Raw genomic sequence first — 16,202 nt, 5'->3', positions numbered from 1 at the left:
GAGTTACTCAATTGGATATTCAGACTTCCTCTCAATATTTTGGAACATATCACTGTGAATTAATCAGATACTATGCAGTTTTATTAATTCTGAAATGTGAATGAAAACTTCATAGCCTTATGACAGCAATGTTTTACAGAAATGTATATAAGGTTACCAACTCTGGCAACATGAATGCAAGACTATACATAGAACTGTTTGATTTTAATCTGAAACGACCATGCTTTAATGCTAAACATTCTGAACTGATATATGCTGCCACATAATTCATTGGATTTTAAAAGTGACTTGAGACACGATGTCTCTCCGGATATCACAAAACAGGCTTAGAAGAGAAGATAACAGAGTTCAGTGAAAACGGCTTATGCATTTCAAAAGGTTATGTAGACCACAAGCCAAATATCTACAGTAAAACAAGATATTATTGTATTGTAAAGTTTGACCATTGCACTTTGTAAATCATTTTTCAGGACTGCAAACCCAGTTTTCTTTACATCTACAAAGGACAGTTAATGCCTTAATTATTTTACTGGTTTGTCCTGCATACAACAATTAAATGTCTAGTTTTCTAGTAATTAATTATGTGTTGCATGTTCCCTATCCAGAATAAATATTTAAGAGGAATAGCTTTTGAAAACAGTGAATAGAATCTCATGTATTCAGGAAATTCGTTTCTGACTTCGCTGTCAAAGGTAACTGGCTTGCCAATATCAAGATTACTACCCTCTGTGAAGGCACAACCAAAGATTGTATACTGCCAGCTCCTGTGGCGAGGGTTTCTTATGAGTCAGGGCCCATGATCTCACTTACTTAACTTTTGTTTAGGTGCCTTGGAGGGGAAGGGGATAGTAGTCATTTATCTCAGCCACACCTCCTCACTCTTTGTTGATTCTTATTTAGGTAGCCAGAAACACTGGCAGTTCTTGAAACCTGCACAAAACCCCTCCAATTATTGTATCAATCATAAATCTTAAAAACTTCTAGGACATGACCCACAAAAATTCAAGCACATATAATGCACACTTAACATACCACATGTTAAAAAATATATGTGATCTGAATTTTAAATTCAGCTCTGCACTTAGAGGGTTCCCATGTGTTACTTTTGTTCAGACATGACGATTACGCTATTTAGCATATTGTATAAACACAGTGGGTTAAGAGAGCATTGAGTTAATATGGAAGTGTGACAATTATCTCAAGTAATTTAATTGCTTTGTTCTTTATTTCACATTAAGCACGGAATTCAGAACCATTATACTTAAGGGGAGTAGCAAATTTTAAGTTCACTGTCCACTTATTGTGAACTATTAAACATTACCAACTATCATCATACTATAAAGATTAGATCCTGGCTCTCCGGTAGCACTGACAATTATGCCTTCTGAGCAGCTGACACTGACACTTACATGAAACTGTACTTGGATTTCTAGCAGAATTGTTGGTACCGACTATTACAGGGCGGAGGAAAGTTGGCTACTTCTATTCATGTGCTTTAATATCATACAAGATGTACGAATTTAGGCATCCTCCCTTTAAAATGTCACTTTTAACCTTTCAAATTATAATGAAGTTGCTCAATCTGCACCCACCTCTGGTCAAGCTAAGCAAAGACATACTTAAACAAACACTTGATTTTATACATAATCATCTAACAAACCTTTCCCATCCTTGAAGGAAGTTATATTTTGGGACTTAGAGTCATCCCCATAGAATAAAATTAGCTTGTACAAAACAATATTGCGTTCTGTGTAGCAATTATGGACATACCAGAAACCCATTTCTAAGGTAACTGTGACTGAAACACATAGAGCCAAAGAAAGTAGCCAACCTTTCTTCTCCCTTCCTCCATAGAGAGGCTGTCTGGCAGCATCAACTTCAGAAAATCTTCTTTAGACAAGACTTGCTGGCTTTCAACAATGGCATTCCTCACAGAAGTTTGGAGCGGACTCGATGCGGACACAGCATCAATATCATCATACACTCTGTTGAGAAAATTGGTGGTTTTAGCAAGAAATTAGATTTGAAAGACTGCAATCATTTTCTGTCAAAGTGAAAATTGCTGGAATTATCTCCTGACACAGCGCACTCTGTTTATAAAATTTTTTTGAACACTTTACCTTTATGAAACTGTTTGTGGGTACAAAATGACATTCTTAAACCACTGAGAAGCAGAGTTTAGGAATTCTAAAGAACAATTTAAAAAAGGATAACCATTGTTTCTCCTAGCTTGCCTCTCTCTTTTTTACACAGCACACTTCTCTATCAGTACAAAAGTTATATTTATTTCAACATTTCCAAAGGTTCATCACAAAATACTTTAACTTTTACTTCCATAGCAAATAAAAAAAAATCAATATTTTACAGTACAATATTGCATCCAGCTTCACAATCTAGCAAAATTACTGTGGTCATCACAGCAATGTTTGAAGTGTATTGACAATCAATTTCCCAGTGTGCTAAGTATATTTTATTATCAGCAATTTCATAAAGCTATTTAGATAAATTAAACAGGTGCCTTCTTTAATTATCAGCACATAAAAATCTAGTTACAGTCAACAACAGACTGTCAAACTGAATTATTAACCTCCAGCTCCTTCCAGTGAGAAAGGAAACACAGGATTTTAACAGGTTTACTCTGAGAATGTAATCGAAAGAACTGAAGATTGCGAGTCACACAGAACACACACTGGAAGCCATTGCTTACTGCCAAGTGCAGCCTCATCAGTGACTGTCTTCAGCACAGAGGAAATAAGCTTTGCTATGGTAAAGTGCAATTCTCAGTGAATTATAACCTATAGTGGCACAACATTCAGCAATTGACCTGATATTCATCATCACTTGTAATTAGAGATGCTATTTTATTTCAACATAATTATCCTCAGAGAGATATTTCCTCTCTGTCATACTGAGAGCTTTCCTAGAAAGAAAGAGGCAAGGCAATGCTGTGTGCCATGGAAAAATCTGAAAACATTTTTTGGTATATGGAGTGTTGTCGCAGTCAATTAATAGTTCTTGAACAGAACTATCTCTTGAAGATAATTTTCTAAATTGCCATTGTTTCAGTCTAAATACTCCGATTCATTAAGCAATTTTATTTTAAGGCTGCCATTCAAAATAAGGAGACAGAGTTTCAATAGTTCATTGATTTCAAAATCCAAAATTTGTGGGAAACCCTGAAGTTACCACATTATAATTTAAATACTACTATGAATGAACAAATTATGCAATTAAAACATTGCGGGGAGAAATGAAATCACCTCTACGTTAACACAAAGAAACATAAATAACCAGGACAGGAGGGTAGTAACATCTTCTACTTTTGAAAATTAGGAATTTAAGAGCTTAACTTCAGATTCATATTTCATAGCATATATATTCCAGAATATATTTTTAAATATGACTCTTGCCATAAACACACGCACATATGCAAGATTAGGTTTTAGGTAAAAATAACCCATTCCCATAAAACAAAGAGTAATCCCAATTAAGATGGAAAAATCTGAAAACATTTTTTGGTATATGGAGTGTTGTCGCAGTCAATTAATAGTTCTTGAACAGAACTATCTCTTGAAGATAATTTTCTAAATTGCCATTGTTTCAGTCTAAATACTCCGATTCATTAAGCAATTTTATTTTAAGGCTGCCATTCAAAATAAGGAGACAGAGTTTCAATAGTTCATTGATTTCAAAATCCAAAATTTGTGGGAAACCCTGAAGTTACCACATTATAATTTAAATACTACTATGAATGAACAAATTATGCAATTAAAACATTGCGGGGAGAAATGAAATCACCTCTATGTTAACACAAAGAAACATAAATAACCAGGACAGGAGGGTAGTAACATCTTCTACTTTTGAAAATTAGGAATTTAAGAGCTTAACTTCAGATTCATATTTCATAGCATATATATTCCAGAATATATTTTTAAATATGACTCTTGCCATAAACACACGCACATATGCAAGATTAGGTTTTAGGTAAAAATAACCCATTCCCATAAAACAAAGAGTAATCCCAATTAAGCATTTGAAAATCAGGTACTGCATGTCATCTTGTCAATTTCTTGAGATAGACAGGGACTGACTATGGTTTATCGAGAACCAAATAGCTTGTGCACAAAAAGAAAGCAAGAACATTATCCATGAAGATATAGTTTTAAACAGGAGATTCAAACATTACTTATTACGGATGCACCACTGTGAAAGCATTATCTCTCTATATTTGAGGTACTGCATGTTTTCCTCTGAGTTCAAGCCTTATTTTTCCACCTAAGAACAACACATTTCTCATGGACTATTAAGAAGTGTTAAGCTTCATTAGATACATAAAAGTACAGAAAATGAACCCCAAACATTTAAAGGCAAAACAGAATTTGTAATTTTTTCCTATCCTGTTTTAAAATTTCTTTTCACTACAATTCTTCCCCAAATGAAGTAAAACAAAGTGCTTACTCATGACATTCTGAAACTTCCGATTCTTCGGGTGTAGGACTTCCTTCTGATTTTTTCCATCCAATGACATATTTACTCACTGCTCCTTGTCTGTGGTATGGTTTTGAAATCGACCCAGACATCTGTTGACTACTATTCTGAGACACTATATAAACTTTGGAGGTATCTAGGGAGCCACTCTTTTTGGAGCAGTGTGTTGATGGGCTTCCTGAATGATGTGACCCACTGGAAAAGTGAACGAAACACACAAAAGGAAAAATTTAATATGCTATGCAACAACAAATCAGGAATGCTTTGCCTGGTATGCAGCAATAATTCTCACAGTTAAGTTTTTCTCAAGGTTAAAATCAATGAAGCAAAATTGGCACAGTAATTTTCTACACACCAACTGCGTATACATTAAAGCTCTTTGAGAACAGAATTGTGATGAGTTTCTAGAACAAACAATGCAGGGAATTCAGATTGCTGAAATGCCAATGTAAACTGATGTGAATCAAAACTAAAAGCCCAAGTTCAAGATATTCAATTTGTTTGTGCAATTTTAAGTAAATATGTACTCACACATTTACATAAAAACTACGTGGGGAATTACTCAAATATCTCCCTAATCATAAAACCTATGTGCTTTTCCACTTCACAATGATTTTGCCAGTTGATGCAAGATTAGGCTGTGCCTTTCAATCAGACACACTAATATTAAATTATCAGCAAATTTAACATGTAAATTTCAGTTCAACAAAACAGTCCTCTGGATAATTTTAACAGCCCCTTTTATTATAAATAATAGCACTAGTAGGCACTAAGAAAACCTTTTAGTGAAGACACTAAACCCCATTTCAAATAAACTAAAACAAACACTTCCTTGAAGAATAAATTTCTTCAGAATAACCATACAAGACAAATTCACTCATGTTAAGCATATAAGGAAATCAGGATACAAGGTATTATTTGGTTATTTTCCTGTACTGACTGACATTGAAAACAGGAAAATCAGAGGGAAAGAAGAACAAACAATTTCCTTCTATCCTTTACAGAGTAAAAACCTTAACACATAGACCAAAGCTTCAACTTCAAAGTCACCATAAAATGGGAACTGGAAGATAAAGGCAACGAGCTGTAAAAGTGTACTTTCAAGGCTTGCTTTACAACAGATGTACCATGCACACATTTCATTGGTAACAAAGAGAAAAGTTGAAAATCAATCAGAAATGCAGCTCAACAAGAAAAACTGTAAAGCGTACATCAGAATAATGTAAATTAGGGGGGATGATATGCAATGCAGTTTCTCTATATGTGAAGATTGTCCATTGTCCAATTTTTCTGATTTCCCTCAGCATTAACTCCAAGGTAATTTGTTGCAGTGTACTAAAAAAACTAAAAGTATGTGAAATAAGTTCTAGGTGCAAACTTCTCTTTTACTCAGGGATGCTTCCCAATTTTAAAAACCTAAGCAATTTGCAAGGGTCACATATAAAGCCTCCATCAGATGTGGAAGGAGGTCTGGCTATGCTTTTCAGGCAGACTCATCAAAAATTACTTGAAAACTGCTCATATAGGCATTTGAATACAACAAAAATACCAAAATCTTTTAAGTTCCGTTTCAAAGAAAGACAAACAGAATAAAAACAACACCAAAGAGTTATCCGTATGTCAATCTATAATCCATACCCCTGATTTGTAAGAAAACGCATACCTGGAATGAGAGGAGATTTCACTTAGGTCTCCCATACTGCCTTCAGCTGTATGACTGGTCGAAATAGCAGAGGCATAGCTATGAACAGCATAGATTTTAGCTGGATCATCGTCCGGCCCGGCAGGATCCGAAGGCTCGGCCCACTGCTCCGTGCGACAGTGCACTCCAGACCTGCTGCCAGCAAGGTGCAGAGGGGCCAGGAGCGGAGCCGGCATGCAGGGAGCGGTATCGATCCCGCTGTCAGTGGAAGCCCCCTTTATATACGTTAATCCGAGCAGCTCAGGATCCATCAGATCTCCAGAACCAAAGTGTTTTTCATCACTGTTACTGGATGTATTACTGGATAGGGTGTTACTGCTTGAGTGGCTTGAACAGCTTTTGTCCCCAATCTTAACAACAAGAAAACAAACCAAAAAAGACTCCCCTCAAATTAAATAGTAAGAGATCTATTTTCATATAAATTACTGCATTTGTACCATTCAAAGACCATTTTATTATTTTTTTACAGTATGCTATCATATAACTGCAAAGTATGAAAAGAGCCAATTATACCACCAGTTTCTGTGAAATGAATTGCACAGCTGGCTAGACACATTAAAGGTTGATTTCTCTGCAAATAAAAAGGCTCTAGTTCCATCTTCTATCACAAATCTTAAGATCAGAATTGAATTTTCTGATTATAGGGCCTGCTTAACATCCATAAAATTGCATTTCTGAACAGTTAAAATAAGCATTTGTTAAAGCTAGAAGCTTTGGTAATTATTTGTTTAAACAAGCTCTTCTGCAAATCTGAAAAAAGCCAAAGACCGCATTATTGTTGGCTTTTTTCTCAGTGTGGCTGAAATATGCAGCTCATTGGATCAAATCCAATTGGATGTGTGGCTAGTTAAATTGAAGCCAATTGTGATGTATGTGTACCAGATGAAAGCCACTTAAGTCATAAGGCCCTAAACTAAGCATGGCTATTGAAGTGGAATAATTATGTCAGACATTTGTGCCAATAAAGTTGGGGGAATTTGTTATTTACCTTTTAAAATAAATTTTATAGAGAGTTGGATTAACTTATCTCTGTGACAGAGTAGCCAGAATAAAGGCAGATGTACTTCTACTTGGGCAAACAGACCTCTATTAGGTAGGATATAAATGGGAAGGGTGAGTAACCTTTTTATGAGATCCCTCTCCTAGCAGATGCTAGGAGATGCTCTTGCTCACACATAAAATATAAATTTACAAACTAGTGTACAGACTCCTCCTACATATAGCAGGACTTTCTACATAACAAGCGTTATCATACTTTCCATCACTAGGCTGTTGAGGATTTTGCCATTACTGAAAACAAGCTACTAAACTAGGTAGACTAGAAAATCTGTTCAGCATTCCCAACATACAAGCTACATTTTTATAGTGCTTATTGATAATTACACTCCATGGGTATTTCACACAAGATGAAAAGCAGTATGGTAAATATAATTTTATTTTCTTTTAAAGGGTAATTAAATACTCCACAGATTAAACAAGCCAGTATAAATGAAGCTGTAAATTCACAGCTGAGTGGAGACTATACTAGTTTTATCTCCTCAATGCCCCAGACCCAAGCCCTCTTGGAATTCTGAGTATGTAAATACAGATTAAGCATATTTGATTCAACCCACATCTAGGTGAGCATTATCTTTGCCTCCTAAAACACACATCATAAATTCATAAATCACGTGGTCTTCATAAATTACTAAAGTGTATTTTTAAGATTTATTTCTGTAAGTCCAGAGTAGTTTTTTGTTGCTGCTGTGGGGTTTGTTTGTTATTAGCATTCTGAATGAGATCCAAGTAAAAGACTTACGTGTGAAAGCTTGTTTGGCGACTCCTTGCCACTGCCTTCTTTCTGTAAAGCTCGGTCTTTGTAGGAGCTCAGGACTTTGGTTGATGGTGCATGCCACTTGGCTTCTGTCAAAAATAATGGAGAAAGGCACAGGACTCAGCATCAGGTTTCAGACCTGCACACTTTGGAATCAGACACATGCATCTTCACAGAACATCATAACAGTCCCTGCTTTCACTGTCACATCACATGCTCTTGGTGAGTCAAACCTCCACATGGGGAGGTGGCTGCATTTCAACAGGCACCGCATTGCAAAGAACATGTACTTTAAAGATACAGTGGGTTTTATTACCAGAATGTCTCGTTCCTTCCAAAGTTTCCTCTCGTTCTCTGCCTCCTTCACACTCCAGTGAGCCTGAACCTGGGTGATGTTCATGGAGTAATGGGGACTGGCACCTGTTAATGTAAGCAGAAAATTAAGCTGTTAAGGTTTGCATCCTGCAAGATCAGTTACATGATGAACGACACCACTTTTTACTCTTAAAAGTATTTTGTGACTTTTTCAATTAATCATCATTCCCAAACATTTTGAAACTCTGCACAGAAATATTTACATGCAATTTTTTCAAAAGCACACCATTGCACCTGAAGTACAAACATGCCAAGAAGACAATGAACTTTAAGAAGAAATGCATTCTTGGGGCTATATACTCCAAAGCTTTTATAGTGAAGAACCATGATAATATATGCTTAACCTCTTTGTGATCTAAGCCCCACAGAGAGTAATTGTAGTTTTGCAAGGTTTCACACTGAGAATATGTAAGCTAGTACCAGATGCACTGCTTTGCATTATACTGCAAAAGTTTAAACATTTCACAAAGCAACAAACTAAAACCTAGAATCCTGTCAGAAATAACTGTGCTGGAAAAAATGACACAAGATGCATTTTGATGAGTTGACTGTCAAAAAAAAAAAAAAAGCTACTTTTTTATTTGAATTATTAGCATCTGTTTAGCTGCCAGAGATTTCACTGAGTTATGTGAAATTCCTTGAAGAGTCTACAAGATACTACATATATATCTGCTACACAGAATACCTTATCCACAATCAATCATGCCAAAGCATTAATAAACTTCAAGGAGTCAAGCTGATGCTTTCAATATTCACTTTTTTTTCCTGAAAAGTAGCTTCTGAAAGCCACTTGGCAAGTCTGGAATGCTTTTATATTACTCTATTGTAGATACTGCCATAGCTCAACATTTTGTAATGTTTTCGGCAGCTGTATATATACAACAAAGTCATAAATTTAAAGTAGTTTAGAACACATGTCTCACATAATATTCTTATAACATGAGTTATATTAGTGTGGCCTTTTATATACAGATAGCTAACTTCTGAAATTTCAGTACCAAGGGATTAACAGGGATGTGAAATGACCATCTATGTACAGCCTTTTAGGGAGAAGAGGCCTCTGAAATTCCTACTTTTTTGAGGACATATGCTAGGGAATGGGTGTCACTGAAACAAACATAGCAGGAAATAAAACCTTCGAAGACCATAAAGATTTTTTAGCTAAACACCTTCCTCCTGAAGCAGGAAGAGGAACTATTATTATTTATTCTAGTTCTGAGTTACTAGCTGATTTCTGGCCTATTACTGGGAAAATAAACCTAAGAACCATTTCTTATCTAACTGAATTTAAAAATATGATCCTAAAGAGTTAAATTAGAATGACTTTAAAATTGTAGTTGCATGCATGTTACATCAAACATCAGTAGACCTGTACATCTTAAAAGATACTAACAGTGTTTGAAAACAAAATCTAGAACATCCATATAAATTTTGCTTAAGAAAGAAGATGCATGGGAGCTAAGGCAAGATTTAAACAAAAGCTTTTAAAAACCACCAATACCCGTCATATCCCACTTGCTGTCTCCAGTGGCTGCTCCCGCTGGGTCCTGGGTCACTGGATGAGGACTGGTTGCTTGGAGAACTTCTGTAATGTTGATTAGAGTCATTAACAGTGCACTGAGGTATTTGCAGGGTTACAGATTTGAACTGGGCTGTGCTTCTTTTATCAAATACATCCATTTTCACAGATAATACAGATGCAGTACAAACACCTGGTTACATTCATTTGGGGAATTTAAGAGGTTTATCTCAGTTTCATAGAACTTTAACAAGAATATTAAATGTATAGTATTTATCCACTAATAAAATATTTCCAACTGAATATATAAAAAAGGCACAAAAAGAGAAAGACTAAGTGCCAAATCCTATTTTCCTTAGATCTGCCTTTAGTTCTGAACAAGTGGGATTACTCAGGAGTCAGAGCAGCTGGATTAGGTCTCTAAATACATGTGTGGGAAGCTCTCATAGTGCATCAGAAATGATTGTTAGTTCCACGGCACTAATTCCAATTTTAAAGATAGTAAATTTGGAAGAGGCAATTCTTTTTAAAATTTTATTTCATTAATCCTTTGACATAGAAAAGCAACAAAAAAGCATTTTCAGGAAGAGTATTATTTTGTACTTATTATTTAAACTTTTGAACCTCATGTCTTAACAATGTCTCTAAGCAGTTTTGTTAGATTTCCAGACAGTTGAAATTTAATGCTTGAATTTTATTTTTATGACTACCCTTCCCTTCACTTCTGTGCACATCATTCCATAACTACAACATAATTTTGTTCAATGACACTATCTTGAACTCAATTCCCTGTATTTATCCTTTTTTCTTTTCTCTCCCCCCATTTTTTTACATGTGGAAATGAATCTATGTACTCAGGGAGGAAATGAAGAGGTTGTTTTTTCTTTTGCACAACACTTTCCCAAGGACATGACCTTCAATAAGCAACTTTACTGTTCAGCTTGAAAATTTTAAAGACATTAGCTATTATATTTTGCATTTTCAAGACATTAGGTATTATATTTTGTCTAATAGCCAATGTAAAATAAATAGTGTAGTACCTAATTTCTCAGCATGTCTGACTCTGAGAAGTATTGACAGGATTGAACCTCTCTCAATTAAGTGAAGTAGTCAGTAGGCCACAGCCTGATTCAGTTCCATGTACTTGTTCTTACCACCAAGAATTATGCATTTTGTGCACAGATTAAGTGACCCGGCATTAAGGAACAAGTAAGTTATGATCCCATGTGTTCCCAGCCTCCAGACTGATGTTTAGGACATTGTCCTCAAAACCAGGACATTGCTTTGTCCTGTTCCAAGGCTGAAATATGTCTACCTCCCATTTGCTGGACAAGTGTGAAGACTTTAGCCTAGTAAACAAAGAGTGGCTACAAAAGGAGAACCACAGAAATGCCATCAATGACTGCCTCACGCAGCTCCTTCACACAAAAATTCCAGCCATCTGCTCTCAGGAATGGATTCCAGACTCCAGGTGATAGGATGCATTGCCTACAAGTGTGATTCAGGGACTAAAGTATGCAGAGACTTCTTGGTGCAAAAATCAGAAGAGCGAGTCTGACTGAAGCTTCACTTAGGCACATGTTATGAAAAGCTGTCACAGAATTAGCCACTTTGTGAAAACAGGAGTAGAGCTCAAGGATATCTTTGTATTTCTTAGTGAGTAATTAGAGAAAATTCCTTGAAAAACACAAAAATACTTGGATCGACTTCTCAAAGCGTTTAATTCTCAGGAACTGTAGAATTAACTGTAGATTTAAACTGTAGCATAAGCGTTCAGCTCTCAGTTTTTAATTTCACTCCAGGGATTGGGCACCTAAAAATTATATGTCACGGTACTTGGATTTTTGCTGCTTAAGTCTTCTACTATATCTAGTCCACATTTCTTTTGCTTCTTCCTTTTTTTATCTCTCAGTCAATTTTATTGCTGACTTCCCCCTTATCTCATTTTCAGATCAGCTGTTAAACCTTCCCTTTTTTATCAACCTGCTTCTCCCCTCTTGTACTCTTAAACTGATACTGGGTCTCTGACCCTCTAAAATCTCTTCATCATTTTCCTAGCCTGAGTATACACTTTCATCCTTGCAAGACTACTTAGAAGCACTCATCCAACTTACTGCACACTTGTATTTTAGGCTCATCTCTCTGCCAAATCATCAACTATGCCTCCTCCCATGTGGAAAGGCCTTGCCAATTAGGTACCTTTCTTTACATGTTTCAGGACCTATATGCCAGAATCCATAATTTTCCTATCTTTTCATTATTTATACTCTTTATCATGTCTTCCCCATAATAGCACTTCTGCACTGCACATGTTTTGTTTAAGTGCTACAGGAATTTCTTCACGATAAGAGCAGACTCAGTCTAAGCATTTTTTCACATGCTTTGCAGAGTGTTACGAGAACTACAACTTATGCTTGTGAAGTCTTCTTGGAAATGAGTAGCATGTCAGAAAACTTTAATTTCTTTTCTGTATAGGCAAACAGTATGCTTAATAAAGCTTCATAGATGATGAAGTATTTCTAGACATTTGATACATTGTTTCCTTACGCTAGATGTTATCAAGAATTTAATCAACAAGACATTAGGAAAAGCTTAAGTTCTATAATGGCACAAAAATTCTTACAGAAACACACCTCTCAATTTTTCAGGGGGTGAAGAGGGGGATAGGGGAGAAGAAGAACGCAAATGATCAAATGGTCATAACTGGGCGTGTTCCTTCCCCAGACCATGAAATAGACATATTTTCAAATATGTACTGTTATTACTTCTGTACATTTCAATGTAAAAAGTCATTAATTCTTTTCTACTAAATAAGGCAGTCAATGTAGTGATAGTGGTACTTCATGATTTCATTCAGAATTTTTTTAAGCCCATTTAAGACTAGTATTTCAGATTTTTATATCAATTAGATCTTTTCAACATGCAGTAATTATTTCCTTGGAAATTAGAACTACATCATCCCATAGATAAGGGCATAAGAGGAAATAATTGTAAACAATAAAGGGCAGAGTTCTGCTCAAGACATATGGTGTTCCTAAATAATTCAAAGGTCAAATGTATTTGCAAATTTTTATGTTTAAAAAAGAAGTTTCATCTTATGAAGAATTATGATAAAATTAGAACAGAGCTAACATTTAAGGATACCATCCCATCATCTAAGAGGTGTTACATATTCAAATCACAAGCTCTGCTTTGTTTAATTAAAAGCAAAGCAAAGCATAAGGGCTAGTAATGAGTTACAGAACCCTTTGAAACTATGCCAATAGCTTGGTAACGAGATTAAATAATTAATTTTTAAAGGAATGAGTTCATTTTATTTACACTCAATATTTGTTTAAATAGTCTTCCAAAAGGTGGGGAACAGGACATTATTAAGATGCAGAAGTCACAAGGCAGTTTCCCACTTCACTGATTTGGGACAAAAGGGAAAGGTCAGCTGTCCTCAGCAGTAGGATCCTGAGTACAGCCCACTTCCATCACAAACACCAAAAGTCACTTGTTTCAAGCAGACTGCTGCAGTGAATGCTATTTAATACAACCTCAGAATTAAAATTACTGTCAAAACTCAATAAAATGAGGTTTAAAAAATAAGACACCGAAGTTCTAGAAAACAGAGATTTCAAAAGTAATCCACATTAGGAATATGACAGGCATTAACCAGAGAGTGTATTACCTTGCACCATCTGGCAGTTTTCTATCAAAGGAAGTGCTACGAGGAATGGCTGTCTGAGCCTGCTGGAGAAGCTGCTGGCACTGCAGTCTGTCAGATGTTCCTAGGATTGGAGAGGCACGAGAGAGAGGCTGCCCAGCGGGAGTCGGCACCCGATGCCAAGTGGTATTCCTTCTGAAAGGGGTTTTATACTCACATGGGGTGCCTTCACTGTCAAGTTTGTATTCCACCATGGGTATACGACAAAGTTCTGAACAACCCCTGTGGGGCAAATAAAAACGCTCATCAGTCTCACAGGAGAGAACAGAGAGAGGAATCTTGCATTCACAGTCAGAAGTATGTGCACATTTTGATTCCAGGTGCCCAAAGGTGTTCATACAGCACTGTACTTTAAACACTTCAAAATTGTCACACCAAGCAGGTAGAAAACATTTCAAAATAAAAGATTTGCTGTCATGTGTTCAAAGATCTTTGAACTCTCTCCTCACCCTTCAGAACAGGGAACATACTAAACTTTTATAAATTAATCTGCAGCTTGAATTTTACATAACAAAAACTTTTAGAAACAATTTAGAAGTCATAAAGCATCAAGTTTTTCTAAACCAGCTTTGGTTTGTTTAAATTTCAGAAATAGGTTTGTTGCTTTGCAGCAAACTAAACATTTCTTAGTGGGGTTGAGAACTCTCCTTTAGAATCCCACCTTGACCCCACCAAATGACAGAGCACATAGAATACAATGCAAATGATTAACTGGAACCTAAATATTTCTCCCTGTGTTTTCAAAGTGTATTTCTAATGTCTCTTTTCCTGGGGATTTGTATGCCTGGAAGAGATGGGGAATTGGAAGGAAGAGAAAGATCAGAAACAGTCTGGCTTACCACCTCTGCTTGAAGTTTACAGTGTGGTTAAATACTAACAGTATTCACAGACAGTCTGAACTCTGGTAAAAGTACTGATAGTGTTCCACAGAGATCAGTGTTCCTGTGGGATATTTGCTGTAGACTCAGACTATATTCAATAATTAAGGGTTACTGTTTCAGAAATTGGTTAATAGAAGCTTCACACACCCTTTCAGTCAGCACTGATTATCACTGGAGATATTTTATACTCTCAACATTCCATCTCCATTATTTGTCTGATAGGCAGTGTGCAATAAATCAATATCTATAAAGAAAACACCCTAAATACTTCTAAAGCAACACATTAAGGTTAAGTAAGAAATAGTGAAAATTTACTCCTCTGTCTCAAGTACAATTCTGCTCCATTCCCTGAGCTGAGCCTTGATCAACCTTTGCTTTTGTTGAAAACCCAACATTTACCATTTGCAACTAAATTAAAATCACTTAGAGAAAGTGTAATAGAGTGTAAAGAGTTTACAGTCTTAATCCTGAAAATATCTTGGCATAAATGACTTAACACAAATGTGCAGTGCAAGTAAATTGTATAAATTCTCACATGTTAAATTACTGTGCATTAAAGCTTCTGAATCAACCCCCCCCAAGAATATTTTCATTACCAGTGTTCTGCTAAACAGATTTAAAAAAAAAAGTTAGAAAAACACAAACTGTCTTATTCAAGGTTGTTGAAGAGAAGACCCATGAGCAACTGTAGCAATTACATTCTAGATACTCTGTATATGCCCAGTCTGATCCAGCCAAATATTTCAAATATTTCTGCTGAATTTTTTTGTAGCAAATAGGCAAGTTTATTCTGTAGCATTAAATCTCTGCCCCGGTGGCACTCAAACATATGAAAAAGCTAAAGAACTTAAAAATATAGAGGATAAAAGTATTGAGAGTGGAGATTAATAGTCAATATAGGATGAAAGACACCTTGCTGAAGATGAGCGGATGAGTTAGAATGTTCCAAAGCAGAACTCAGAATTCCTGGTTTTTCAAGGTTATTCTTTTATGGGAAATATCACTGTAAGATGCACCAATAAAATTTGACATGTGTAACCTCTGCTGACAAATCATAGTTGGACACGCTGGAGGCATCACAGAATTTCACAATCATGATTTTCTGGTTTGAGCTTCCCTAAGGAGGTAAAACCACTCTAATAATCTCTTCTCACAGACATGGAATGGTGCTACAGAGAAATCACTGTTATAAAATTATCACATCATTTCAGAGGGTCAATTTGATATATCTCTAGCCTTTCCCTCACCCTGAAAGTGCCACAGTTACTCAGAACACCACTTCAAACTGCCTCAGTCCAGGTATCGATTTTTAAAACTTTTTTCATACTTCTGAGAATCACATGGTGGGCTCTTAAAGTGATGAACACCATGAAAAGGTCAAGTTAAGTGAATTGCACAGAACTGTGCAAACCCTTCTACTGCTGAAGCATATATAGAATACACTTCTCCAGGGCAATTATCAACTGCTTATATTCCAAGATCATTCTTCCCTTCATACAAGTCCCTGCCTCATTCATTGCCTTCAACCAAGAAGGTGTAGGAGACAACAGCCTCCAGCAATGCAACCATGATCCTTTTTTTCTTTTCTTATAAGAAGTTTTACATACAAAACAAACAGACCAAAGAATGCAGAGATGACATAGCAAGGTTAATATTAGTTTGGTGCACAGCATAACTTTCCATTGTGGCAATATATACACAGTTTTCCATTATTT

General features: G+C 35.9%; 1 protein-coding gene across 6 annotated transcripts in view; it reads right to left on the bottom strand.

Annotated features, from left to right (window-relative positions):
• Positions 1-16,202, bottom strand: part of SIPA1L2 (signal induced proliferation associated 1 like 2) — a 99,422-nt gene that overhangs the window by 17,610 nt on the left and 65,610 nt on the right. For all 6 annotated transcript variants that reach the window (XM_017745328.1, XM_017745331.1, XM_017745346.1 and 3 more), the window contains 7 exons: positions 13,571-13,828; positions 9,880-9,963; positions 8,320-8,423; positions 7,989-8,092; positions 6,152-6,540; positions 4,459-4,683; positions 1,832-1,985 (listed from right to left, as the gene is read on the bottom strand). In XM_017745328.1, the coding sequence (XP_017600817.1) occupies positions 1,832-1,985; positions 4,459-4,683; positions 6,152-6,540; positions 7,989-8,092; positions 8,320-8,423; positions 9,880-9,963; positions 13,571-13,828 (1,318 nt within the window). The remainder of the gene's footprint in view (positions 1-1,831; positions 1,986-4,458; positions 4,684-6,151; positions 6,541-7,988; positions 8,093-8,319; positions 8,424-9,879; positions 9,964-13,570; positions 13,829-16,202) is intronic.

The sequence above is a fragment of the Corvus brachyrhynchos genome, unplaced genomic scaffold, assembly GCF_000691975.1.
Source record: "Corvus brachyrhynchos isolate BGI_N302 unplaced genomic scaffold, ASM69197v1 scaffold70, whole genome shotgun sequence".
NCBI classification, from domain to species: domain Eukaryota; kingdom Metazoa; phylum Chordata; class Aves; order Passeriformes; family Corvidae; genus Corvus; species Corvus brachyrhynchos.
The sequence above is the reverse complement of the archived record's forward strand: the minus strand, read 5'-3'. Positions and strand labels throughout refer to the sequence as shown.